This window comes from Pteropus medius, unplaced genomic scaffold (assembly GCF_902729225.1).
Source record: "Pteropus medius unplaced genomic scaffold, Ma_sr-lr_union100, whole genome shotgun sequence".
In the NCBI taxonomy this organism is placed as follows: Eukaryota; Metazoa; Chordata; class Mammalia; order Chiroptera; family Pteropodidae; genus Pteropus; species Pteropus medius.
The window spans coordinates 37,154,066-37,181,806 of NW_024354875.1; the positions used below are offsets into that span (position 1 = coordinate 37,154,066).

Below are 27,741 nucleotides of genomic sequence, written 5' to 3' on the forward strand. Positions count from 1 at the left end.
TCTCCTCGCCTGGTCCCGCCCACCGGCTCCAGGAGTGTGGAGCGCCTGCCCCCGCCCTCCTCTCTCTAGGCCCCGCCCCCTTTCCCAGCCCAGGTTTTCCTCCGCTCCGGCGGTGCCCAGCCCGTGGCCCAGGGGCTTATTGAGGCCTCGTGATTCTGTGTTCTTTGAAAGGCTGTTTCCTCTCCGGAGTGAGATTGTCGGGAGGGCAAGCGTCACAGAGTCTATGGGTCCTGAAGCTCAATCTTTTTTTTTTTTGGCGGGGCACGGGGAGAAGGAGGAGCCTGTGTTACTTTAAGAAAAAGGTTTCAAAATTCCGAATGCAAAATTTATGGAGAGCATCTTTGGGCTTGGCCCTGGAGCTTGAGACTCTCGGTATATCAGCTCCCGAGGGCTGCGGTGGGATCTTCTGGTACCCGAACCTGCCTTTAGGAACTCTCAGGGACTTCAGAGAACCCCCATTTCGCCTTCCACCCAGGGGGCTCCATTGTCTTCTAGGCTTTTGTCGCTAGATGAATGCTGGGCCCGCGAATCCCAACAAGGCCCGTTAGGTGTAAATGAAGGCTTTTCTGAGAATTGGATTCCAATTAAATGCTGTTTCTGCTCACCTACGGTGTTGGTTGTAATGGTGTTTGTTTGGGATGCACCACCTTTGGTGGGAGTCAGACAACGACATCAGTTGTTGAATGGTTCGCTCCTCTAGGGATTTGCTAGCCACTTGCAGAAATGACTCCGTGCATTTTCTCGGTGTTTTGAAAGATTGCTTTGCACAATACTTTGCACAGAAGGACGTTATTTAAAAAATATTTGGGGGGGTTGCAAACCCTGGATGTTTCAAAGCAAATGAAAAAAAGATATCCAGAATCTAATCAAATCGATTTATATTATTTGAGGCTTGAATTAAACCTTTCTTCCTCCCTCTACCCCCTCTATATATGTATATATCAATTTGTCCACTAATATTATGTTTTAATGAGTATCTTGTATCACATAGTATTTCACAATATATTAACATGCACATAGCTATGGCAATACAATATTTCAGCACGCAGACGTTTCAAAAAGGTATTTTTATGCACAAAATTCCTTTAAAACAAACCAAAACCTATGTAGCTTTCTTTAAAGGTTGAGTAGCTGGAATAATAATGATAAAACAAAAAGAAAATAAATGCAGCAGCACCCCCTTTCAAGGAGATGTCTATGTGCCAGCTTCAGAGTAAGGAACCCACACATCAAAGTTATTTATATGTAACGTGACTTGCATTTAGTATTTTATAAAGATCTGCATACAATTGTTTCCTTATAGTCTGTGAATTTACTTTTTATATTAACCACTTGGTTTTGTAAGCATACAAGGAAAATGAATGAAATACTCAAACGATAAACTTTGTACCACAAGAATTCAAAAAAGCACTTTCCTGTTGTCAAAATTGGCATGATGGACTTGTGAAGGAATTCCCTTTGGACTAGGTCTGCTGTAGTTGGTGTCCAGTGCTAATATTAGTGCCTAAATTGCATTGTTCCCCAAAAGGCTGTTTCCCTCAAAACTGGCAAACCACTATTAATCTTGACCCTCATTAAGGACATTGGTAGTATTTTAAAATTATTGTTTTCTGTGTATATTTTAGTGCTATAGACTACAATTCCAAATTAAACTTGCTTTTAGTATATCATTTTACACCGTTAATCTATAATTCATCACCTGAGCACACCAAGGGAGGCAGTGTTGTGAACTGTGCTCTGTAAACTACTTGATGAAACCATGCTTTGTACTTTGAACATGTATAATTATATTTAAACTCAAGCAAGGCTTAGTTTTGTGCCTGATTTTCCTTGAAAATATGGATTTTTTTATTTGAGGGTTGCAGTTGATGACCTTTTGATACCATATTAATATGTTTGCTGCTGCTACCAAGAGCTTTGTCAAGCAAGTTGGAGATGGAGGGAGATTAGTTCCTGTTCCAAGCCTCAGTGAGGCTGACAAATACCAACCTTTAAGCCTGGTGGTAAAAAAGAAACGATGCTTTTTGTTTCCTAGATATAAATTTACCTCGACACCTTTTACGCTGAAAGATATTCTTCTAGGAGACAGAGAAATTTCAGCTGGTAAGTCGTAATGTCTGTTTAGAAGTGGCTACTTACTTATTCAGCCATATTATTGTTAATCTAAACATAGGTCATATATTCTGCTTATCTTCATAATATTTACACATTTTCATTGATAAAAGCAACTTTGGGGTAATAATATTATTATGATTAACAGTGGCTAAAGTTTATAATAGTATCAAATCTCTTGTTGCTTGAATACTGTTCAAGCCTATTTTATAAGATTATTGTATAATTTTATTTCAATTATTTTGTTTTAAACAAATCAACTAAGAATATGACATAATAATATACTTCTTCATCTATAAAATAGGGATATTATATAGCCTTACCTATCTCACATGATCAAATGAGTGAAAATAATTTGCATTTATTTTTTATAATTGTTATTACAGTTTATAAACTGAAATATAGTACAGGCTAGGTTTAAAAATAAATTGACATTTCGACAAATTATTTCTTATCAACACTTGTTTTTCTTTCAACTACACAGTGATCTTGATGCTTAAGAAGTTCTGTTGAATTTGAATTCATTTTAAGTATTTTGGCTATTCTTGTTTTCTAATTAATTGAATTGCTCTTTTTAATTTTGGTTTGAAACATTGCCTTTCTCAACATTTGTGTAATTGAGTCTTAATTAGTATATTAATGTTACTATATGTAATCTACATTAGATGAATTCAAGACATTTGAAGAATACTAATTTCCTTTTTTCTAAAGGTATTTCATCTTATCAGTTACTGAATTATGAAGATGAATCCGATGTTTCACTCTATGGAAGGCGAGGCAACCATATCGTGAATGATGTTGGGATTAACGTTGCTGGATCAGATTCCGTTGCAGTAAAAGCTTCATTTGGTGTAGTAACCAAACATGAAGTAGAAGTATCAACATTACTCAAGGAAATTACTACACGGTCAGTATAATAATCCGTACTATAGTGTTTTCATTATGTATTTTAATTATATAAACATTATAAAGAATGATTAAAATGCAAAGGTTGTATTTTACTAATGTAATTTGTTTGATTTGTTTGAAATAATACAAATTAATAATGTATCCAAACTTTGGATGAGTAGATATCCAAAATTGTTTGTTTTAAACAGAATTGTTAACCGTTTCACAACATTGCTTTGCATCTGCACACATTTGCTAAATTATTAGATTAAAAGAATACAGGAGTCTGCTTGCAACAGATATGCTAAGAGAGCCTCTCCAACAGACTCTTATAATAAGCATGTTTTAAGAAAATAGAAAGGAAAGACAGATTACTAAATTTCTTTTGAGCATACTTTCTGACTTGTGTTAAGCCTGCCTTGATTTACTTTTCGTTAAGGTGTATGATGGATGAGTGACACATGATAGCAACAAAAGTACTGCATTATATGTAACCAGATTCTTGTTATAGATTCTTGTGAATGTCTCTGTTTATTTTAGAAAAATTAATTTTGACCACAGCTTGATACGTCAGTCAAGAAGCAGCAGAAAGGCAGTATTGTGTGTGGTCATGGAAAGCATTCGAACCACCCGACAGTGCTCACTGTCTGTGCATGCTGGAATTCGTGGAGAAGCCATGCGGGTAAGTAAACCACACTATTAGGCTTCCCGTACTAAAAAACTGCAGTGAGAATTTTTTTTTAAGGTACTCAATTTCTAATGAGACTTGTGCATTTTGTCAAATGTTGAGATTAAAGAGCTGCAGTAGTATATAAAATTTTGTACAGAAATGGCTTTATTTTAGGATATGAAAGAAATCCAAGAAAATTTGGATTCTAAACGTGTAATATAATGCAAACAAAACACTAATCTTTGTGAAATAATGTGTATACTGGAGTCCCTCCTATTACTATTTAAATACCATTTTAAGAATAAAAATTAGATGCTTATGTTGAATTCTTTGATATTATTTTTAAATTATTTCGAATTTTTAAAAGTTGAATTTATATTTTTATGTTAATTTTTCTAAAATATTGTTGATGACTAAACGTGGTTCATTCAATGTTAAATCCTTTTTCAAATCTTGAAAGTTAGTTTATTAGCTCAATTGTATTTGTCCTTGTCATTCACATCATAATGACACATAATAATGTCTTAATTGGCTTTATTAAAACCAATTGTTAGAAAGATAGGGTTCAATGATGATCTTTTCAAATCTTTGCAAGTAAAGGTTCTATTCAGTGGCTACATTTAGCAGCCTATCAAATTGTATAACATTAGATTGTTTTGGGGGGCACGAACTGAAACATTTTACTTAATCGTTGGTGATTACTTTAGAAAGCTGCTGAAAGCTCTGGGGGCTTTGGAACAGTAGACAGGATAGGCTAAAAATGCTGTAGGACTTAAATACAGTTGTTTTGCAATTGAAATTAAAAGGTTTCTATGCCAGAGAGCATTACTGTTGCACTAATGCTACACTAATTGTTGGCTCCAATAACAAAGTAAATGAGAGAGTGGTGAGTGGTATTTCCTAATACAGATCGTGAATTCCTGTTGGACCATTTAGACCTCTTGCTATAAAGTATACTTCGAGTAGGCTAAATCTTATACTTGAGAGATGTTTCGTTGTTTCTTGTTTGTTTTGTTGGTAGGATTGTAAGATATGTTTTGTTTCTCTGAAAAGCTATCTTTACATGTTATACTCCTTAATATTATTATTTTATTTATTTAATATAGTTTCATTTTATGGATGAACAGAATCCCAAGGGAAGGGACAAAGCTATTGTTTTTCCAGCACACACAACCATAGCTTTTAGTGTTTTTGAACTCTTCATTTACTTGGACGGTGCCTTTGGTGAGTGAATGATTTGCATGAAACACTGAATTTGCTTGGGTGAAGTAACTGGGAAAGACCCTCCAGTCCCTACTTACCCAATACCTCTTTCCTGCTTCTTGGCAAAGGCTATAGACTCCCCACTACCCCACTTACAATTATGGATAAGAGCTAAAATGCAATCCACTGAGAGAGTATTCCTTGACTTACAAGGCGAGATGATAAACAACCTTCTAAGTAGTTTTTCATGATGGCAAATAGAGGAAGAAGTATACAGTAAGATGCCTGAAGGTGATAGGGTGCCTGAACTACAGTACCTGAAGACAGCTTTCCTTCAGTTTTACCTATCATAGGTCTAGCTCCCCACCCCGAAGTCTCCCTAAAAAATGACTTCAAAAAAGTAAAAATACTTCCCTTAAAATTGTCACCTTACATAATACCTCTGCACGGCTCACTTTAGATTTCTACATTTCACAGGTCTTTAAGATTAGGAGGCCAGCGAGCTCAAGTCTAAGTGTAGACCAAAAGACTAGGCAAGGGAGCCCCCTAGCCATGGTAATTCATAAACATTTTTAGACCTATTTATGTTTTTCTGCAGTTCTGTGAGAGGAGAGAATAGGAAGTCCAGAAACAAAACAAAACATACAAATTAAATTCTATATGGGACACTTCAGGTGTAGGTTTTTATAATTATATTGATTGTTAGGAGTATAAACTGATAGAACTGATATACCCATCAAAATTTTAAATGTGCATATACTTTAGCCTTAACTTACACTGTTAGGAATTTAATCCTACAGATATACTTACACATATGTGAAATGATATGGGTATAAGGATATTCAGTTCATAATAGCAAAAGTTGGAAATAACATTAAGATCTATTATCAGCAACTAATGAAATGGTACATCCCCACAACAGAATATTATGAAACCATTAAAAAGAATGAGGTATCACTGTACATCCTCACATGGAATAATCTTTTAAGAGATACTCAAAAGAAATATGTGTAGGTTGTAACTTTTTGAACCTAAAGAATTTTACATACATATAAATGCATATATACATACATATTCCTTATACTTATAAAATATGTGGAATATTTCTTGAAATACACATAAGAAAATAAACAGTGGTTACCTCTGGGGTCAGGGTAGCCTAGGGACTTGCCACTTTTTGTACTCTGAATTTCGTACCATATGAACGTCACCTTTTGTAAACGTACATAAAATTTAACTTAAAAAAGTGTCATATGCCACAATTTATCAACCACAACCACATCAACCACAGAAATGAGTTGTTATAATGTCTTCTAATTTTTTTTATAGACCTCTGTGTTACTTCAGTGTCAAAAGGAGGATTTGAAAGGGAAGAAACAGCAACATTTGCACTGCTCTACAGATTGAGAAATATACTGTTTGAGAGAAGTATGTCCATTGAAGGGTATTTCGAATATATATATTTTTTCTCTTCTTAGATTAACACCTGAAGTTGTTTATTTAGTAATCCTGTTAAGAGAGAATTTAAATTTAACAGCCAAATCATTTCATGACTGGTTTAAATTTATGTGTGTATACATGCAGTTTGGTTATATGTTATTTGACTTCTGACACATTTCTGTTTTTGTCTTTTTAGACAGAAGAGTGATGGATGCCATTTCTCGTTCACAGCTTTACTTAGATGATCTTTTTTCTGACTACTATGACAAACCTCTCAGCATGACTGATATTTCACTCAAAGAAGGGACTCACATCCGAGTTAACTTACTTAATCATAACATTCCAAAAGGACCTTGCATACTCTGTGGAATGGGGAACTTAAAAAGGGAGACAGTTTATGGGTGCTTTCAGTGCTCTGTCGATGGGCAGAAGTACGTGAGACTTCATGCGGTTCCTTGTTTTGATATTTGGCACAAGAGAATGAAATAAAATGAAAAATATGAATGTACCTTGCTGACGCTTTAGTGCAACAGTGCCACACACCTTTCCAAAATTAGGAAAGAGGGAGAGGAAACAAATTAACCTGAGCATAATTTTTCCCATCTATGAAGTGGAGTTGATAATGGTGTCTACCTCATAAATTATCATGAAGAGTATTAATATTTTTATATTAAAAAAGGTTTAAAAATTCAGATTATAGATGTTCCTTCATAAAATCAGCCAGTTGCTTTGGAAGTATTTTGGGGATTTAACTGATCACTTTAGATAATTTTTTACATAGAGATTTTTCTAAATATCAATTTTATTTTTAATTGGCTTTTAATTCAACATTTAAGTATGAAAAGAGTGCACAAGTGTTGACTTTATGGTGCTTTAACTTATTGCCCTAGGTCTGGTAAAATGAGAAAAATGTGTTAATAATTTAATGTAATCCTAAATGTTTAATTGCAGTATCAAATTAAAAGCACACTGAGCTCAGTGTGGGGCTTTGTATACACAATTAACAGGGCTACTGATAGTAATGGGCTGACATTCTGTGATGTGCATATGCTCACTAGTTTTGGCTTTATACAACTTACTACTGTCATTTTAAAGTTAAGGTAGTTGGGAACATTTATTTCTTTTCTCCTTTGAAAATGCTTAAAACATTTAACATATTTCGTTCTGAGAGATCTTTTTCATATACTTTGTAAGACATCTGAAAATTTTCATACACAACCTAAAGTATTAATTTACTATATACCCTTATTAAAATAATTACAAAAATAATATGTTCAAATTCTAGAACTCAAAGTGTATTAATTATAGCACTCGTTACTAGGTATATGCCTATGAAGTCATAATGCAATCATGTAAATACAAAATACTTGTATACTATATGCATGTAAAATGATTAAAATTTTATTTTTTAACTATTTAAATGTGATTAGAGTAAATCTCCATATTAACATCATCTATAATTTTTTTTTAAACGTAAGTTCAAAGCACTTCGTATAACGAGAGAAAAGTTAGAATTATAAAGAGTTTGTATTATCTGATAATTTCCATATATATCTTTTCTATCACTGTATTTTCGTTTGGGCAGAGTAAATGATTCAAATGCAAATATGAGGATACTGATTAAAAAAAGGGTCTGGTGCCTTTTTTTATTTATATAGATAAAGACAATGGGGCCAGTTTCCAAACCAAAACATAATATTGAGTTATCAGCTTAGTTTACTTCAGCTAAGCAGTTTTTTTCTGAGGAAAGTAAAGGGCTGAAAGAGCTGATGATTGAGCAAGTGAGAAGAAGTTATAAAATTGGGTAGAGGAATGAAGAGATACTGGGAAGAAAGAAGAGATAGTAAAATTTTTTGTTTCATGAAGTGTAAAACTGTGTTATGCATATGTGATATCCATTAATATGGTGTATTTTGTGCTACTCCTATACTTCTAAATCATAAAATTTCTGGCAGTATATCTAAAGAGGTCAAAAGATGAACAATGAACAATGGTTTGAAAAGAGCAAGTTTCAGAAAATGGAAAAAGTTTTGTTTTGAACTCAACTGTTTTGAACAGAGCTATTTACTGCCTGACTATACTTTACTATATTCCCAGTAGCCAAAACCTTGCACATGTTCCAGTAAATGTGTGCCCTTTCTTTGGCACCAACATGATCTTCTACAGCATCTTTTATCTCTCAGTCTCAACAAGCTGTACCATGTCATGATTTGACCATGACACAAAATTGCCATGGCACTATATATCCTCATTTGTATCATTTGATATTTTCATGTATAAAATCTACACATTTACCAAAAATTTGATGGCATACCAGCTGTAATGTTCATTCATGATTAATAACAAGAACGTAGTGAAATGAAGTGACATAAAGGATAGAGACACTTAAGAGAAAGTGAACTGGAAACTAAGAAATACCATGATATCAATTTAAAACCAACACAAAAAGTTAGGGATAGTAGACATAAAGGCCCACGAGAAGGGAGAGAAGTAGCACATTTATAACGATGTCTGAAGGAGTACGAGATTCAGAGCAGTATAGACTGCATTATGCCTGCTATAAAAGGCACAAAGTCTTTGGTCTGATCAAATACCTTTAAACATTCTCTATTGGAACAAATACCTAAGTCCAGAAGCTTGCACCAAAAAGTACAAAGACCATGTTGAGATTCTTTGTGGGACAGTTATTCAACTTATATTTTCCTGCATGCATACCAAAAGAAGACTCTTCAGTACTCATTTTTATACCCTATCCATAATGCTATGAAATGTATAAACATGAACATGTTATTTCCTGTGTCCCTATTTACTATTTTAAAAATATGGGGCATCTTAACATCTAAAATTTTTAAAAATGGATATTTAAATATTTCTACCTGTTAGAGTTGGGAAGAGCTTGTAGATTTTGATGCAGATGTCCTCCTACTTCCTAAAGGGGGAGATTGCCCACGGGGACACAGAGATTGATTTCATGCTGCTGCGATTCATGTTCATAGCAATAGGAAATGTAATCATACCTTTCCTAAAAGTTAAATTTGCAAAATAGCCTCACCTTTATTCCAAACTTACATGTATTGAGGAGATAAAAATATGTTCACGTAGAGAAAAAATAGAAAATACAACTTGGAGTAAAGTGACTTTGTTTTATATGTAAAGTATTATAAGTAGCTAAGAAAATTTAGAAACAAAAAAATGCTATAGTTCATCATGTTGATATACATTGTATTCCTTGGAAGAAATGAAGCCATCACCATCGTGGTCATTCTTTTTAAAAATGTCTTCTAAAACTGCATTCTGATATGACTTGTCACGTGGCTTCTCATCTTTTTCAAATTCCCTTTTCAGGTAATGATCTATCTAGAAGGCCAAAATAATATTTCATTAACAAAAAGATATCACAATAAATTTCTAGAAACTTTGAGAAAATGTTTACATAAACATATCTAAGACTGCTTATACATAAGTGATACAAAAATTTTAAAAGCTATTTGAAAAGGTTTTACTTTTGAATAAAATAAATTGGAAGCAATTTTCTGAGTATAAACAGATCTTCAAATTCACTTTCCCCGAGGATATAGATGGTTAGTGATACATACTCAAAGGTTAACATCTGAATTGAATTTTGTTGAAACTAAATGCTTTCCAATAATCTCCACTGTCCACTGTCCATTATCAGAGGAAAGTCACTCTCAAGGATTTCTGTTAGTGAATAAAATCCAAGTTGACATTTCTATAATCTCTAAAATTAATAAATATGTTGCACAATCAATAAAGCCCAATCATAGGTTTTGAAATAAAATTTTCTTAATTTTTCTATGCTTCTGTAACTATCCCCTAATTTACAAACAATGACAATCTCTCTAATAATAATGTCAAATAAAGAACAGGTTTTCTGAAATATTTTCTTTTCTCTATATAATATGGCATTTCTCTAAGGAGACATACATTATACACATTGCCTAATATGGTAGCTACTAGCCACAGGTGGCTGCTAAGCACTTGACATGTGGCTGGATCAAACAGATACACTATGGTCAAGGTAAAATACACAACAAATTTGAAGGCAATAAAAAAAGTACCTCAATGGCAATTTTTATATTGATTTAGTGTTGAAATGGTAATATTTTAGATATATCGAGTTAAAAACGTATCATTAAAATTAATTTCACCTGTTTCTTTTTACTTTTTAAGATGTGGCTACCAGAAATTTAAAAATTATATATGTGACTCAATTATATTTTCATTGGAAAGAGTTATATATATATATATATATAATGACTAAATAGATCAATGCACAATGATCTGGAGATAATGTTCAGCAAAGCTGGGCATTTTAGAGGCAAGAATATTTTTGAAGTCTGAAGTTGGACCCTGAGAGGTTTTTAGCAGTAGATATCCCAAACTCAATCCATTGCTAGCAGACTTTATTTTAGACTGATACATGGATCTTAAGAAGGATATATCAACTATTCTCCAATAGGACTTCAGTCCTATATAAGGGAGATGCATTTTTTTCTTCCAATAGAGCCTTAGCAATCCTAGGTAGGTGTAAAGAACTTTAAAAAGCCTAAAATATTCCTCGGTGTCTTAGTAAGCAAATATCTTTTCATAACCAATATTGCTGACTCTAAAAATTTACTTTTCTACTACACTGTAGGGAAAAGGTATAAAAAGGCACGGGTTAAGAGCATGACTTTAATTTTGCTGGCAATAGGTTCCACACTATTTCCATTTTGTAATTTAATAAAAATGCTATATTCCCCTTCTCTCACCCCACCCACCTTAATAATACTGAAGAAATAACTGACTAACTCTTTCTGATGATAAAGGAAAATAGTTTCTTTTAGTTCATGTTTCAAATCCAGGCTTTGCTGTGGACTGGCTGTGTGGTCTTAGACAAACAATTTAATCTCTCTGAACCTCAGTTTTGTCATCTATAAAAGGAAGGAAACAATCTATATGGTAGGATTGATATAAGAATTAGTAATGTTTATGTGTGCCAATAAAAGGCAGCGACTGTTATTATTCAAGCATATGAAAGTCACTGTTATCCACCTAGTCATAAGGCAGCTGATACCTGATATCTGAGAAAACATCTGGGCAAACTATAGCTAAGCAGGTCACTATTTTGGACTTCCTCTATTTTTATTTTCCAGAAAAGAACTGAACATCCCCTAAGGTCTACTGAGGAGTATTCATACTGCAGAACATGCCCGTTGGCGTGCAAGTGATATTGCATGGCCTGTGTGCACAGGCTGAGCTCTTGAGTATTATGTGAATTCATCTGCAGCTGCTGTTCATTCTAAATAGGGTGATAAAGAGTCAACAGAAAGTGCATACTGGAAACAGTTTTCCACCCCTCTAACTGCTACTCTTAAGGAACAGGGGAAGTTCCCCTTTTCTTATTCCTCTTCTGTCATTGACTAACCAAATTGCTTCAGAGGAAAAGTCCTTACTAATATCTTGGAGGAGGAAGTGGAATTAGAGTGGGGAAAAGATTGGAGAGGGAGAGAAAAAGAAACAGAAAAGGGTCTTACTTTTATCAATAACCTTGAATCAATAACTAGTTGCCTTTTATTACCTACTTAGATGTTAAGAATTATGCATGTTAAATTGCCTCCAGACAGGAGGGGAGACAACTGGGTTACTCAATTTAAGCAAAGAGAGTATAGTAGGTGGGCTAAGTAAGGCACCAGACTTCAACAGAACAAACGTTCACCCTGAAACATTCATGATGGAAATTCCCTCAAAGAGGCAAGGTAGATTCATGGTTAAAAGCACAGTAGTGTAGCCAGATGGCTCAATTCATATGTAAGACTAACTGAGATGCAGAAGCTAGGTAGCAGAACTCCTGGCTCCTGTTTACCAACTTTTCAGTCTACACAATTCAAATTCTTGCTAGCTCTTTTCATTTACATTTCATGTAATCCTCACAATCCTATATAAGGTGGGAATTCTTTGTCCTGTTACAAATTCCTACAGTGCTGCTTGAAAGAGATCTGCTTCTATTGTCCACATGCTGGAAGTGCCCCACTAGAGTTTAGCTTGCTATTTTAATGACTCTCTTTGCAGAGAGAAAGGAAATTGAACAGGACGACTCAGTTACAAGTTTTATATTGAAAAAGCACATTTTCTTCTTGGAGCTTAGATTTTCTTGTAACCAGCTCTATAAAAGCAAAGCAATCAGCCCATACTAGGTAGAAGTAAAAAAAAATAGTTGTAACACACATGTATTTAAATAGTGATAAAAAATTAAGACTGTACACATGGAATCTGTTTAAATTACCTCGATTTTAGAGAGTTGTCTGTCATTGTCTGTGTCTATCTGTTTAAATGTTTCAATGCTTCGTGGTCCTTTGGTCACAGCATAAAGTTCGATCTCAAAAATCAATGTTGCATCAGGTGGAATCTTGCCTTCTATTAAAGGTATAAATTTCAATAGTTTAACTTACGTGAAGATAATGTTCAAATATTTATTCACAAGTAGCCATTATAGTATTATATTATTTCATATTTATAAAAATTATTTTCTAAATACTTTCTAAATACGTATGGTTTTAAAACATGTCAGTTCTAAGGACCCGGGGACCACTATTTCCTGATTAAATTAAAATAAATATAAATCAGGTAATTTTTATTAATATATCCCCCCCATCATTATATAAGAGAGAGTTAAATTAAAATAAATATAAATCAGGTAATTTTTATTAATATATCCCCCCCATCATTATATAAGAGAGAGTTGGTACAGAGAAGAAACTCATGGATAGAAAAATTTCAAAGTACAGATCAGTAATCTTTTAGAAAATGACTTTTTGTAGTTATTTAGAAGTATAAATGAGTTTATACTATTCAAATTCAAATTCTTTATAGACATTAAAAAATAAGTGCAATGACAGAATAAACCAGTAACAATTTTATGAAGAGATTACTAAACACAATAAAAAATTTTAAGTATTAAGTTGAATTGTTCTCCTTAATAAAGTTAGCCTATTAACTGATGTCACAAATGATTTTAGCAAGCTATGGGCTAGTTCAAATGACCATTTCAAAAAAATTGCCATGTAGAAGTGACTTGCTAAAAGGCAGTGAGTGGCTTATGTCATTGCTATATTCCCAGAGTCTCACTGAGTGCCCTATTCTAGTCACTCAAATATTTGTTGAATGAATAATCTCTACCATTTATTTAAAAAATGGCTAAGTTTGTTCACTGAAGGAAACAGTAATTTCTTTAATAAAAAATAAACAAACAAAAAAACCCCCAGAATTCTTGTTCAAGTGTTTATATAATCTAAAGAGAAAAGAGCTTGAAAGTTACAGCCCAAAAAGAAGTCCATCAGTACTCTCCAAAGCCAGGACATAGAAAAATCTACCCAGGCATCACGTGGCTAATGCAGCCATTCCAACCAAAGTATCACATATTACCTGACTTTAGAGTAAAAGAGCTGGAGATTAATTCAACGATCAATTTTCCAAAACCAATTCCTGTTCTGTCAAGTTATTATCTCCTTGTAACAGAAAATAACTATCTCTCTTAACAATAATTAAAAGCAAATTCAAAACACAAATTCAAATTTCTTAAGAAAAAATATAGAAGTTTCTGAACAATTCTATTGTAAACATAGGAAATATTGCCAACTAGGTTCTTCTTGCAAAAAACAACAGTATAAAGAGAAAAAAATGCATTTGCTATTGAATTACTTGTATTTAGAGAAGCAGATCAAAGACATAGGAGTTAATGTAAAGAATTTATACATACCACATGTATTGTTAATTAAAGCACTAACAAGTCACATGCATTTAAGACATGCAGGGGTGCTCTGTGACATGAAGCAAGGACATTGTGCAGGGAAAAGACTTCTTCAAGTACTACCTAAAACAAAGTTATAGCTAATGTTAGCTCTTAATAACAACTTACTTTAAAAAGCTTATTTGACTGAGTTGTTTGGTAAGCAGTTATTTATAGTCTACACTGCAACTTGTAAAATAATCTAATCCAAACTATTGTAAAGCAGGGAAACTAGCAGTTAACTACATTCTAAAGGACACACTTTTGTTTGGGCCTCAGTTTCCTTACATGTAAAATGAAGGTGTTGGTGGTACTAGTGAGATTCATTATTTTTATGTTTATCAGAGACACTTCAAATTGAATATGGACCAACTTTTTAAAGTCAAATTTCCAAATCTCTGCAGCAAGGGTCTAGTTTATTAATAACTTAGGCAGCCTGGGTAGTTGTTCATATCTAATTAGTTTACAGAAAGGATAAACTAAGCAGTCGTTTGCCTTAAGATAACAGGACCCAGGATGAGCACTTATAGATGAGGGATGTGGGTGTTCTAAGTTGATAGGAGAGTGGGTGCTCAAGTAGTAGGCAGAATGTGGAGGCATCTGATGAGAACACAAGAGAGAAAGGGAAACTCTGAAAGTGAGATTAAAGAGACTGAAAGGCAAACTTTGCCTGTGTCATTTTGCCTAGAATTGGCCTCAACCTATGACTTTTTTTTTAGTACAAGTACTGCATTCAATTTAAATCTTCTCCATGTGAAATTGTGAAATACCATAAGACCAAAGTTCATGCATGCGTTCTCTCCCTCCCTCCGTCCTTTCCTCTCTTCTCTCTCCCTCCCTCCCCCTCCTCTCTCTCTGTCTCTGTCTCTCTCTCTGTCTCTCCCCGCTAGCTTCCTCTACAACTAAAAATAGGATATAGAAATTATGGTTCCGTGGGAGCTATTTTAATAGAACCAAATGATTGGCAAAAGCATTGAAAATGAAGCTGTAGTTACCTGGAACTGTCTCTTTAGGAGTTTAAATATGATTGGGTCTGACTTGCACAACCAACCTCCCTCCAGTCCAATTTGGAACAGTGATTCCCGCTCCTTCTGGGGAAGAAGAGGTAAGGGAATCACTACTCATAAGAGGTAAGGGAATCACTACTCATAATAAGTAAACCAACAGCCTCAAAGAGAGCATGACATTTCAATGAAATACTTGGGAGTTAATAGCTCATCGTTGGGAGACAATAGCTGATTACTGAAAATCAATCTTTAATTACTTTAATTGTATACTAAATATTTCAAATAAGTGGAGTTGGCAAGAGTTCTAAATAGAACGAGAAGGTAAAGATTCTTTATCATCTTCAGACAGCAGTAGGAAGCAAGGACCTAAATGAGAATGCAAGATGGAAACTGTCCCTCTGACAGACTGCCAGTATTTTCCCCTTCAAAAAAGTTCTCTATTCTGTTCCACTTTTAATTTTAGTGATTTTTAAAAATTTAATTTGGAAAAATTAATACATGCACATGGTGAAAAGTTTAAACAGTACAAAACATTACAGAACGAGAAGAAATCTCCTTACCCTTAACCCTAAGACTTCCTTCCTAGGACCACTTAATTTCCCTATATCTTTCCAGGTAGAGCCCATGTAGATACATGATGCATTTGTGAGATTTCCCCCCCTCACAAGTAAGCTCACTGAGAAAAGAAAATTTTTTCTGCTGTGTACACTGCCTTATGCTCAGGGCCTAAAACAGAGCCTGGCATTGAGGCTCAATAAATATTCATTGCAATAATATGTTCTATCTCACTTTACATATGGCTTAACTTCATTCTTTTTACTGGCTGCACTGTAATCCATTGTATAGATATCTATACCATAATTTATTCAACTAATTTCTTATTGATGGATACTCAGGTAGTTTCCCATCTTTTGCTATCAAGAAGTCTGCATTTAATGTTCTTTTACATATACCTCTGTGCACATTACTGGAAATGGAACTACTGGGTCAGAGGGTTTGTGCATTTTAAATTTGATAAAAGGTACTAGAGAGGTAGAATGATTTATGTTCCCAGTAATGCATCAGACTGCTGGTTTTTCCATGCCTTTGCCAACTTTTCTGTCTTTACTAATCTGAAGGGTGAAAATTGTGTCTCATTTTAGTTTTAATTTCCCTTTCTTCAATTATGAATAAAATTAAGTATTCTCATAAATGTAAAAGTCATCTGAATTTTTTTGTTAGTGGACCACTTGTTTATAAATTTGCCCATTTCTAAGGACAGGTTGTTTTATTATTGATTGGTAAGAGTCCTCATATGCGTTAAAACATTTTCCTTATTTATCTACTTTACCTAGGGTTTCAGATTTCACTCTAGGATTTTAAAAATAGATAACATATTGAAAAAAGCAGTTCAATTCTTCCAATATTTCAAGGCTTCTCCTCAATTTGAGTAATAGCGACCGATAGCTATTTCAGATGTTCTTTTTACAATGTCCCAGTGCTGCCCTTTTACTCTAAAATAATATATTCGTTTCCTGAGTTCTACCAAATTGACACTGGTACTGCTTACTAAAAGTATGTGTTATAGATATTTATGTTAAAAACAAACATTATGCTAAAAACAAATAAAAATGACTAAGGTAGAGCTTATAGAATATACATGATCATTATGAGTGTTGTCACTATGGAGAGAAATAACTCTGGTCAGAGATCTGTATTCCAACAATGTCTTATTTTCTTTAGTTGTAATAAGAGGGGACTGGGCCAGACTGCTCTAGAAACAGTTAAAGCTTATTGTACCCTACAGTTCTATATTTATTTCCTCTACAATTTTTTATTTTAATGTTTTTTAGAGATTCGAACATTTTCAATTGCGGGAAAATACATGTAGCATAATCTTTACCAGTGTAACCATTTTAAGCATACAGTTCAGTAGTGTTAAATATATTCGTTGTACAATCACTCTCCAAAACTATTTCATCTTGCAAAACTGAAACTTGATACCCATTAAATAATTACTCCCTATTCCACCCTCTCCCTAGGCTCTGGCAACCATCCTTCTCTTTCTGTCTCAATGAATTTGGCTATTCTAGATACTTTATATAAGTGGAATCATATAGTATTTGTTTTCTGTGATTAGCTTATTTCACTTAGCATAATGTACTCAGGTTCATCCATGTTATAGCATATGTCAGAATTGCCTTCCTTTTTAAGGCCGAATAACATTCCATTATATACATTTTGTTTCTCCATTCATCTGTCAATTGGACCCGGGTTATTTTTACTTTTTGGCTCTTGTGAATAGTGCTGCTATGAATATGGGTGTACAAAATATCACTTTGAGACCCTGCTTTCAATTCTTTTGGCTATATACTCAGAAGTCTGTGATTTACTTTTAAATATAGAGATATAAATATTAAAACACCTTACCATAGCCTTCCTTTCCATACGCAAATGAAGGGGGTATAATCACTTTTCGCTTCTCTCCAGGGCACATATCCATCATAGCAATGTCAAGGCCTTTTATGACTTGCCCAACACCAAGAACAAACCATTTGGGGTGGCCTTCATTTTGCGTCCGGCTATAATAAAAAGCAAAACTTAGGTAAACTGATTTTGAGAAAAATGAAATCCAGCTTTAAAATACCACTGGGCATTTATTTATACAGAAATTGGAGTCCTCTCTAACCATCTCTTTTCCCTTATAAGTACTCATTCTGAACTTCTTGGTGGGGTGTTTGGCTCAAACTTACCTCATAATAGTCAGAAAGAGGTATGATTTGTCCAAAGCCAGTCATTAGCAGTCATCTCATTTTCTTTTTGTCATCTTTACAAAAACTATTCAACAGTTAACTTTTTAATGGGTCTCCTGCCTCTACCTAGCTGCATGACTTGTTCAAATAATTCATTTAACCTTTCTGGATTTGTTCTAAAAAAAAATGATGGTGCAGGTTCAGCCTCAAAAAGGCTTTTGAAATGTATTTAAAATTTGTAGCTTTTCTTCTCATTAAATTTCTCTATTTTCTTCTAAATGGAAAGAACTAACTTTCCGTAATCTTATTTTTATAGAGTAATAACAGTAAAGATGAAAAAAGATGTTCTCTCTCTGAGTAATAAACCATCAATTAAATCAGAGTAGGCGGTGGTGGGATGTGGGGTCAGGCGGAAGGACACAAAGCTCAGAAGTCACCTCGGAAAGTCACTGTTGTAGTGGCTTCTTGATACACTTGGAAAGTGGCCCCCGGCTTGAAAGCATGGTGCTTCGGAAGGCCAGATAAAATCCCTTAAACTACCCTATGTAATCCTCTGCTAACAGACTCCAATGCACAGCAAAGGTAAAGCGTAAACGTCCTTACAGACAGTACCTTGATTTACTTCTACAGGTCTCAAGGGTAGTGGTGGTGGTCGAGGGTGTGTGCGGACAGAATGTATTTTTTGATAATTTTTTGAGGCAACATTTTCAGTAATTTAAAAAGTAATATTCATTTTAATAGGGAACTACTGCATCTTCTCTGATATCTCCTCTACTCCCCAGAAATAAAAGGCTCAACTCTTACCGTTAAAAAAACAAGAACCGACCAAAAAACCGACCAGGTTCTTCTTAGTATTGGGAGGTTAGGTGTCGTGCATCAACTGGATGTGGGTGCTGTTATAACAGCAGCATTTCCTACCTGCAGTAGAATTTCGAGCCGTCTTTAGCCAAGTAGCCGTCGTAATGGGCATTTAGCAGGTCTCCCTTCTTACTTGTCTTAGAACAGTTTTCTGGACGATGCAAAACTTCTATTTTCACTTCTTCTGTGCTCTCTTCTTTTTGTCCTTGAGCAGTAAAAATGCCCCACACGTAAAAGAAAACAATTAATCTGAGTAAGAAATGCATGATTCCTGAAGTCGGCCCAGGATGATCAGTGCTTTCCCTCCCGCTTGTCACTGGCATCGCGTGGCCGCCGAGGGAGCGGAGTTCCGACGCGTGGCAGGCATTATCTTACGTCACAAAGGGTCCGGGGCGGGGTGCCGCGAGGCCCTGCCCCCCACGCTTACTTAGATCTGGAATTTTGCCAGCGTGAGGCGGGCGATGTCTGTCTAGTATCTGGCGCTTTGGCTGGCTGTCCTCAGTCGCTAAGCAACACTGCACACTTGTACCGCTTCTCCTCGTTTAAGTCCGCATATTTTACAGCCGGTTTCCTCAGGGTTCAGCAGTAATGCTGGCATTTCCTAATATGACACTGGCAATAGACGAAGTAAACAGCCTAGGGTGGGATGTAATCAGAGAATATGGTTGCCATTTTGGGGCGTAAAAGTCTCAGACCACTAGAACAGACGACTAGAAAACTAGCAGGCATGGGGAGGGTGTATTCTGGGGTGTCCTTGAAACGCCTTCTCCGATCGGAGCCATGCATTAAGAGTTTCCAGGTTAGGCCATACATATCCTGAAGGCCACCCCCTCGCAAGTAAACAGAGATGCCACTGCTCCCCGCTGTTAAAGGAGTTCAGCGATTTTGAACCTGCTGCTGGCTTGCATTGCTTTCTTCCACCACTGGGAGCCGCCATTGATTTAAGGGCTTATAGAAGTGCAGGGGTGGGGGCTCTTGGCACTTCTTACCAACTCTTTGGGATTGGTAATTACCCATATTACAAGGCGGAGAAAATGAGGTATAGGAGTTCCCCCATATCATTGTACTCCCTTATCAGCAGGAGATATGTTCCAAGAACCTCCCCCAATGGATTGCCTAAAACCTATGTATGCTTATTTTCCCCTGTAAATATATATACACCTATGATAAAGTTTAATTTGTAAATTGAGTATAGGAAGAGATTAACAATAATTAATAATAAAACAGAATTATAACAATAGACTATAATAAAAGTTATGTGCGTGTGATCTCTAAAATATCTTATTGTACTATATTAGCATAAATGTGCTGGACAAAGGGATGAGTCTCCTTTTGGCAGGAGGGAGCAGGGGAGCAGATTTCATCAGGCTATTCAGAACAAGGCACAATTTAAAACTTATAATTTCTGTAATTTTCCATTTACTATTTTCAGACGTGTTTGACCACAGATAACTGAAAATGCAGAGGGCAGAGACCAAACCATTGGAAAGCGAAGGGGGGACTACTGTAATCTGAGTATTGGGCATTTTGTTTCAATCTCACAGCCTATACACAGCAGGGATTTGATGCAGTCTGACACAAAACCAACCTTACTCCTTGATATTTTAGAATGAAAAGCTTTCAAATATACAGAAAAATCGAACTTTACTATACCATCATCATGGCCTTATCCCCACCACTTGGATTTTATCAACATTTAACAATGTTTATTACCTATCCATCTATCAAGCCATCAATTCACCTTATGTCTAAGTGAATACCCAAACTTTTCACCCGAGCCAGAAAGGTAGAAGGCCTGGGTTAAGTTCTAGAAGGGGAAGTATTAATTCTACCTCAGAGATGCTAAGAAAAGCAATAGCACTGAGCCTTCTATATCTGCTTTGTTTAAAGCTTGCAAAACATCATAAATCTGAAAATTTTCGACTCTATAAGATCATTTCCAAATTGAGTTTTTAAAAAATCATAAAAAGCTCGGGGGGAAACTCCCATTTTTAGAATAAAATAAACTCCAAAATTTGGTTGAAATTGTGGCTAAGGTTGTTAGCCTGATGACAATTCCTTGGGGCCCTTAGACATTCCTGGTGGGAGGACTCAGTGGCACACTGCCTTCCCAGGAGATAATTTCTCGGACCCCCTAAATGTGGGGAGAATATAAAAGAACGTAAATAGCCTTTTATTTTCTTGAAAATGAAAAACAACTAGAAAGAATCTCACTTAACTGAGGCTCAGTTAAACCTTAGAGGCCTAAGTCACAGTCCCCAAGACAAGTGCGCGGGGAGCTAGTACTCGGTGGGCCTGGGGCTGCGCGCACAGCGGGGAACGAGTGCACCAGTTGGGCCCGCGGGGAGGCGATAGGGTCGATCCGGGCTTCCGCGGCTTGGGGGCGAATAAGGAGCCCCGGGGCCGCCAGTCGAGGGCCTAAGGGAGGGTGGGAGGAGTCCGGCGGCCAGGCCAGATGGCCGAGGGTGCGCCACGCCGGCCCGCCCCCCTCGCGCAGCCCCGCGGCGGGGCCCCAGGCCGCGCCCGCTCCTCCAGCCGCGCCGCCGGGGAGGGGTTTCCCGGGACGAGCCGGCCCCTTTCATCCAGGAAGTGAAAGCGACGTCGGGGTCAATGAAAACAAACGGGGAGCCCGGGGGGAAGGAAGGCCGCCGAGGAGGAGGGAGCGCCGTGGCGCGGGAGGGAGCTGCCGGGCAGCGGAAGTGCGAGCGGGAGGCCGGGCGCGATCACGACTGTGCTGCGGCTGCCGCGGCTCGCCCCGGGATGTCCGAGCCCGCGCCGGGCGGTCCCCGAGCGCACGCGGCGGCCGCCGTCCCGGCCTCTAAGGGCCGCCACGTACCAGCGACGCGCGCGGCTGGGTGCGGGCGGGGGGCGCCCGGGGAGGGGCCCGGCGCGCCGGGAGGGGCTGCCCAGGCTCTGCGCTTACCCCATCATCGCGGCCAGCGCCGGGCCAGGAGGATGCACGGCGCCGGGCTCTGAAGCATGGAGGGGGTTCTGTACAAGTGGACCAACTATCTCACAGGTATGAGCATTCGGGGGTCCCGGGGCGGGGGCAGCGGGGAGAGGGATTGGGCGGGCTTAGGTGGAGAGGCTGCGGAGAAGGCAGGTTAGGGGCTCCACCTCCCTCTACGTGGCCTGCGGTGACCCTCACAGCGAATCGGCTGTGTTTGGTTCCCGGGCTTAATCCCTTTCTCTGTCCCTTGTTAGGGCCCATCTGGCTTGTGAAGGGGACGGTTGGAGACTGCGCACCTTACTGAGGGTGGGAAGTGCACCTGACCACTTCTTTGCCTGCGTAATAATAGTTCTATTTCTCCTGTAGCTTCCGGAACAATTCCCAGTCACTCTACATGTGTGGTTGTACTCTCTGTCCTTATTCACACTTAATTCAGCATTTTATTAATAATAGAATTGTCGGAGTAGAAGATCGGAATGGACTCTTTAAAAAGCAAGATTTAATTTTAAGAAATCTTTTCTATTTTTTTCAATTTCCTTAGCAATGCAGTTGAACAGTTCTATCGTTGAAGTTGTCCCAAGGTAATGGTCTCTTAGGGGTTAGTTGTCAGTGAGGTAGCCTTGTTTTGGAATTCAGGTAAGTGTGTGAAAAACAGTAAAGAAAGTGCAGTACATATAAGTGGGGTAGACAACTCAGTTTCACCCATGAAGTGGGTTGAAAGGAACTCCAGAAAGCTAGATGGTTTTTAGAAATGAGACCAGCAGGGAAGGGCCCTTTTCCTTGACACCAAGAACCTGACTTATTTTAAGAGCCTTAAATCTGAGTTCTAGTCCCATCTCTGCCATTAGCCAACAGTAAAGACAAATCACTTCTCTCAAGATCTCAATCTGATAAAACCAGGGTGATGAACTAGTTTATCCTGGAGGTGCCTTCCAATCCAGAATTCTGTGATCTCACAAATTGAAGGGAATGGGTTTAAAATAAGATTAAATAGCAAACAGATTTTTTGGTCCAGTATAATAGGCAAATCTTGACTTGCTGCCCACTTATTCGCTCTGCCAAAAGTATTGTGCCCCTTGGTAATTGTATGGAACGTTCAACTTGCGCACACACCTGACCTTGTGCACACACCTGACCTTGCGCAAAATCTGCACATAAACATTTTGAGACATAAGTAGTGAGCTACAGTTGGCTTCTGTTTTTTTTTATTATTATTATTAATTACAATGCTAAAGTCAGATTTATAGCAACAGATGCTTTAACATTTATGATACACAGATGTTTTATTTTGTTCTCACTTAAATATCAGTTTGTTTCTATAAATGATATGTTTTAACAGGAAACGTTTAGAAAATGAGGCAGTTTTTTTATTAAGCATTTTCATTTGGGCAATTGTGAGAACAGTTATACTGTTTGGAGAGAGATTAACTTCGAGACAGTTTCTATGCTTTGAGATGCAAATGATCATCTCACAGTGTCTGGGAGGTCTTTTGGAGGAACTACTTATGCATAGCCCAGAGCAATGGAAGATTACTGAGATGAGTCATAATTTATTCCTGGATGGAAATGTGGTCTTGGTGGCTGCCTTTCTCATCATATGTGACAGTGAGTACCAGCTGGTTGAGCTTTTAACCAAATGTGCTTAAGGTTTTCGTCTTAGCAGAGCAGTAAACTGCTAATATGCAATGTAGAAGCTTGATGAAATCTTTTCTTTGGAAGAATTATTTTTAAAATTTAAATTTGGCTCAGCATGCCGATTATTAACTTTAGTTCATCTTAGGTCAGAAAGATGAGCAGATGCTCATACCAGGTGATCTTTAAGGAACCTTGCAGTATGATAGTGTTCTTTGAGAATCCTTTGTAGAGAATAAGGATCTCAACATTTAGTAGTTGAAATAAAAATGATGTGCTTTTTAAAAAAAATTTAAAAGGGAATACTTGTGAATCAGATATAGCTCTCTGTTTTATAAGTGTGTGAATCAGAGATTGTTTTATTAAGTATTTCTTCAAAAAAGTATGTAGAGATAATTACCAGTCTTAATTAGATTAACTGTGTTCACCTTTCAAGTTGCTATAAATTCTAAATTAGTCATTTTGCTCAATATTTGTTTTAAAGAGATACTGAATGACAATAATGCAGGCTTACAAAATCAAACTGGACCTGGGGTAGAGGAGTGTATTTTCACACACTCTCCTTATTATTTGTTTGTCAAGGTGAATTAGTGTTTGAAAAAATAATGTTTTCATCATTTTTTTAATGCTTAATACAGTATACTCTGATGGATATGCTGCATATCTGTACTTTCAGGGGGTAGCTTACAATATTTCGCTTTTCTGATATTTAATCATTTATTCAATCAGTCACTTGAGAAATACATTTTTTTTTAGCATTTGTTATGTGCCATGTACCAGTTTAGGTGCTGGGAATGCAGTGGTGAATAAGATAAAATTTGTGTACCAAAATAACTTACTTTTTAATTTGCCAGGCCTCGTTAGAGAATATAGTATTTCATGAAAAGAATTTTCTAAATGTCTGAAACTTGTTTTTAGATATCTGTCTCTCTGAACTATATTATGACATTCCCTCCTGTGAAATTTAACCTTTTTATGATAATTTAGCATTGTCATTTCAAAGGTGTTACAGGTAAAGTCTTTTGGATAGGTAAAACCTGGGTCTGTATCAGAATGTAAGAATGAATCCCCTGTCAGTTCCTGTTTTGGTACTATTTGGCCCTGGAAAAATGGAATTGATAATCTTATATTAGGCTATATCTAGAATGACCAAGCCGAATTGTGATTTAATTGTCACAGAGAGAATAGGGACAGTCAAACTGCCTGCATAGTCACTATATTATTAAGCAGTGAACTGTTGTAAATGAGTAGCATGCTCAATAAGATTTCAGGGTACACTGAGTTTAGCTTGCAGGAGTGAGAGTTGAGCTCTGAGGAAAGCCATCTATCTTCCTCATCCCTGGCTTTACGTTAGAGCTAAGTCTGTGATAGTTGTGTGCTCTAGTCACTGAATAAATACTAATTAAACGAATGATTGCAGTTTGAAGCATTTCTGCCTGAGCTGTGCAGCAGCATAGCAAGGAGAGAGGGGTGGTAGAAAATCCATGCTTTCACCACAAGGTATGCAACTTCTGTGTAAGAGACTAGACTTCATTCAGCACTAAGGGAATTTGCTTAGGGAACATTTTATAAGAGAGGGGAAGGTCACATTGCAGAATTAGAGGCCAGGTGGCACCTGAGAAGTCATCTCGTTCAATCCACTCATTTTGGAGACTAGGCATTTTTGATATTTGTTGAAATGAAAAGATTTGTTCCAGGTTATTCAAGTAAAGAATGGTACTAGAGCTGGGGCTAGAATCTTCTCCTTTTTCATATCCCGACTCTGAATCATAACCCGACTCTGTTCCTTTTAGGAAAAGAGGGCAGTTATGTTGCACCCTGTGTAAGGCTGTTATTGATGATTGGTCTTAAGGGTTATTAATGAGAATATTGTGAGCCAGAATAAAGACATTATTCCCCATATTTATGCTGATCTAGAGATTTCCCCAGAAATCTCTGCCAACAAAGTAGAGATTGATGCAAGAACATTTTGGACAAGGCTTGGCAATTAATAAATTTATTATCAGAATATTATTTTAGATCCAAGAAATAACATGGATGGTAAGTTTCGAAGTCGTAGTTTTCCATGTGATGAAAGTAATTTCTTATTAATCTTTTGTTGTTTATGATCTTTGTAGGTTGGCAGCCTCGATGGTTTGTTTTAGATAATGGAATCTTGTCCTATTATGATTCACAAGATGATGTTTGCAAAGGGAGCAAAGGAAGTATAAAGATGGCAGTTTGTGAAATTAAAGGTAAGTGAATATATGGAGTTAGAGGAATTTGAAGTTAGGTAAGTAAAAGCGTTCTTCGGCATTCTCCAAAAAAAAAAAGAAAAAAGCATTTCTAACCAAGTAGAGATCTTCTAATACATCATTTTTTTCCTGAGCATTCAAGAGTGTCACTTAGCATTGTGAAACATGGTTTTTGATATTTCTCTTTCTATAAATATACTTTGAATTGAATTTCAAAGTACTAGTGCTAGTCTTTCAATTTGGACTTGGAAAACAATATTTTTGTGGATGCCACTTAAGTGTTCATACTGAGTCTACAAGTGTTCTCTTGTAGAAAAATATTGTAAAGATTGGAAGCTGAACTCAAGATACTCTAAGTTTTTGATAAAGTAGGAGGTCAGAGTCATAAACTCTGGTTGTTTACCAGATCAGAAATAAGCTCTTCTAGGTGATAGAGATGTTTTTCTTTTCTTTCTTTTTGGATGATCTTGAGAGTTTTGAGGAGTACTGGTCAGGAATATTGTAGGAAGCCCTTCTATTGGAATTTGATATTTCTCCTATGATTAGACTGGGGTTATAGGTTTTCGGGAGGAAAATCACAAAGGTAAAGTGCCATCGTCGTTACATATCAAGAGTATATGCTGTCAACATGACATTCTACTATTGATGTTACCTTGACCACCTGGCTGAGGCAGTGTTTGTCAGATTTCTATACTGTAAAGTTATCCTCCCCCGCCTTTCCATACTATGCTCTTTCCAGTGGGGAGAAATAAAGCAATAAGTCATGCTGTAATTCTCATGAAGGAAGGTTTCATGGACCATTGATTCATTAGTGTGTATGGTTTGGGGCGTGTGACGTAGAGGTAGGTAGATAAGAGAGATCGGGCAAAATGATCATGAAAAGTATTGAATCCTTCAAGGAGAATTGAAGGAAAAACTAAAGCCCTACAGGAGTGAAAGTTAAACCCCTACAGGGAGTCATGGCTATATAAGATATGGAAACACTTCAGCCTGGTCTATTGTTACTTGCATGTTCCCTGAAATATACAGGGTTAATTTTGTTGTTCTGTTTTTATAAATCATACAAGAAAAGCATGAATTTTAATTTTTTAAAAAAGTGATGGTTCTATCTTATTACCCAGATTTGATTTCAAATGAGAACCGATGAGAATCAGACATCAAACTACATTCAAAGTTCAAAGATTTGACAACCTTGCAGATTATAAAAGATTGTTAATGGCAGAATTCTGAGGCAATTCCAAATGTTTAAGCCATAGCAGCATTTTTGTTGCTGTTTTTTGTTTAAAGTAATCATTTTATTAAAGAATAACATACTCATAGAAAAGGGCACAGATCTTAAATATTCAGTTTGAAGAATATGTACAAAGTTAACACATTTAGGTAACCACCACCCAGATCAAGAATTAGATGCTTTTGAACATTTTATAAATGGAATAAATCAGTATTTTGTGTCTTGTTTCTTTCACTTTACATTATGTTTATGAAATTTATCCATATTGTTCTGCGTAATAGTATTTCAGTCATTTTTATTGACATGTAGTCTTTCCACTGCGTGACTATCCCACAATTTGGCTGTTCATTCTAGTATTCATAGGTGTTTGTTTGTTTTTTTTCCCATTTTGGGACTGTTTCTTTTGTTGAACATATATGTGAATTTTTGTTCAGTAAATATCTACAACTAGAGTGGAATTGCTGAATCAGCTTTGATAGATAGTAGACAAAAAATTATTTTTGACACTTGTTTAAACAATAAGACAGACTTTGTTCAAGTCTACTATGGTAGGTATAGGGACTACTGCAATGGGGAGTATTCACAGTTGGGCTCAACTGTGAATACAAGGGAAAGTGGGAGTTTACAACCAAGGAGCAGGGCGATGGGATATGTGGATGGAAATTACTAACTGAAAGGAAACTTCAGGGATAAAGGGATTCTGGTCAAACCAACCTAACAAGATTCTTGTTAAGGGCAGGCCAAGGTGATCAAATACTACCTGGGAGATGGTAGGGAAGAGGAATTTGTTCAGATATCCAGGGTGGTCAAATATTGAGGGGTGAGGGATTCTGGCTAAACTGACTTGGCAGGATTCTTGTTAATATAGGACTCTATAAGACAGAGATGGAAGTCCAAGTTTGGCCCTAGTTAAGCAGAGCTCAGAGGAGCCTGACTGAAGTTTGATTAAGGAGAGAATTATTGTCACAGATAATGCCAAACTGTTTACCAAAGTG

The 27,741-nt window shown here is 36.5% G+C and overlaps 3 protein-coding genes across 4 annotated transcripts in view; 2 read left to right on the forward strand and 1 right to left on the reverse strand.

The window, feature by feature from the left end:
- The first annotated feature begins 53 nt into the window (after positions 1–53).
- PJVK (pejvakin) lies at positions 54–6,821 on the forward strand. Of its 2 annotated transcripts, none has more exons than XM_039855349.1 (6): positions 54–2,103; positions 2,824–3,019; positions 3,541–3,682; positions 4,777–4,894; positions 6,203–6,301; positions 6,510–6,821. In XM_039855349.1, exons 1-6 carry the CDS (start codon positions 1,893–1,895, stop codon positions 6,800–6,802), a joined length of 1,059 nt encoding a protein of 352 aa, XP_039711283.1. In that variant the 5' UTR covers positions 54–1,892; the 3' UTR covers positions 6,803–6,821. The 2 variants fall into 2 exon arrangements, with proteins under 2 accessions (XP_039711283.1, XP_039711284.1); XM_039855350.1 differs by having other exon boundaries at positions 3,562–3,682.
- Positions 6,822–9,342: 2,521 nt separating this feature from the next.
- Positions 9,343–19,078, reverse strand: FKBP7 (FKBP prolyl isomerase 7). The gene is made up of 4 exons (XM_039855354.1): positions 18,760–19,078; positions 17,519–17,670; positions 12,600–12,730; positions 9,343–9,670 (listed from the first exon to the last, which is right to left on the reverse strand). The coding sequence occupies exons 1-4, from the start codon at positions 19,020–19,022 to the stop codon at positions 9,509–9,511; spliced, it is 708 nt and encodes a 235-aa protein (XP_039711288.1). The 5' UTR covers positions 19,023–19,078; the 3' UTR covers positions 9,343–9,508.
- A 2,217-nt stretch (positions 19,079–21,295) lies between these two features.
- Positions 21,296–27,741, forward strand: part of PLEKHA3 (pleckstrin homology domain containing A3) — a 28,350-nt gene continuing 21,904 nt past the window's right edge. Inside the window, exons 1-2 of the mRNA XM_039855353.1 lie at positions 21,296–21,718; positions 25,399–25,515. Of these exons, the coding sequence (XP_039711287.1) occupies positions 21,679–21,718; positions 25,399–25,515 (157 nt within the window). The 5' untranslated portion in view covers positions 21,296–21,678. The remainder of the gene's footprint in view (positions 21,719–25,398; positions 25,516–27,741) is intronic.

Bases quoted from the DNA above. Each gene is read 5' to 3' on its own strand.
- PJVK (XM_039855349.1), top strand. From the start codon at position 1,893: ATGTTTGCTGCTGCTACCAAGAGCTTTGTCAAGCAAGTTGGAGATGGA. The intron at 3,683-4,776 runs GTAAGTAAACCA...TATTTAATATAG, and splicing joins TTCGTGGAGAAGCCATGCGG to TTTCATTTTATGGATGAACA. The intron at 6,302-6,509 runs GTATGTCCATTG...TTGTCTTTTTAG, and splicing joins AAATATACTGTTTGAGAGAA to ACAGAAGAGTGATGGATGCC.
- FKBP7 (XM_039855354.1), bottom strand. From the start codon at position 19,022: ATGCCAGTGACAAGCGGGAGGGAAAGCACTGATCATCCTGGGCCGACT. The intron at 12,731-17,518 runs GTAAGGTGTTTT...TACCTTTAATAG, and splicing joins GTATGGAAAGGAAGGCTATG to AAGGCAAGATTCCACCTGAT. The intron at 9,671-12,599 runs GTAATTTAAACA...TTGGCCTTCTAG, and splicing joins GACAACTCTCTAAAATCGAG to ATAGATCATTACCTGAAAAG.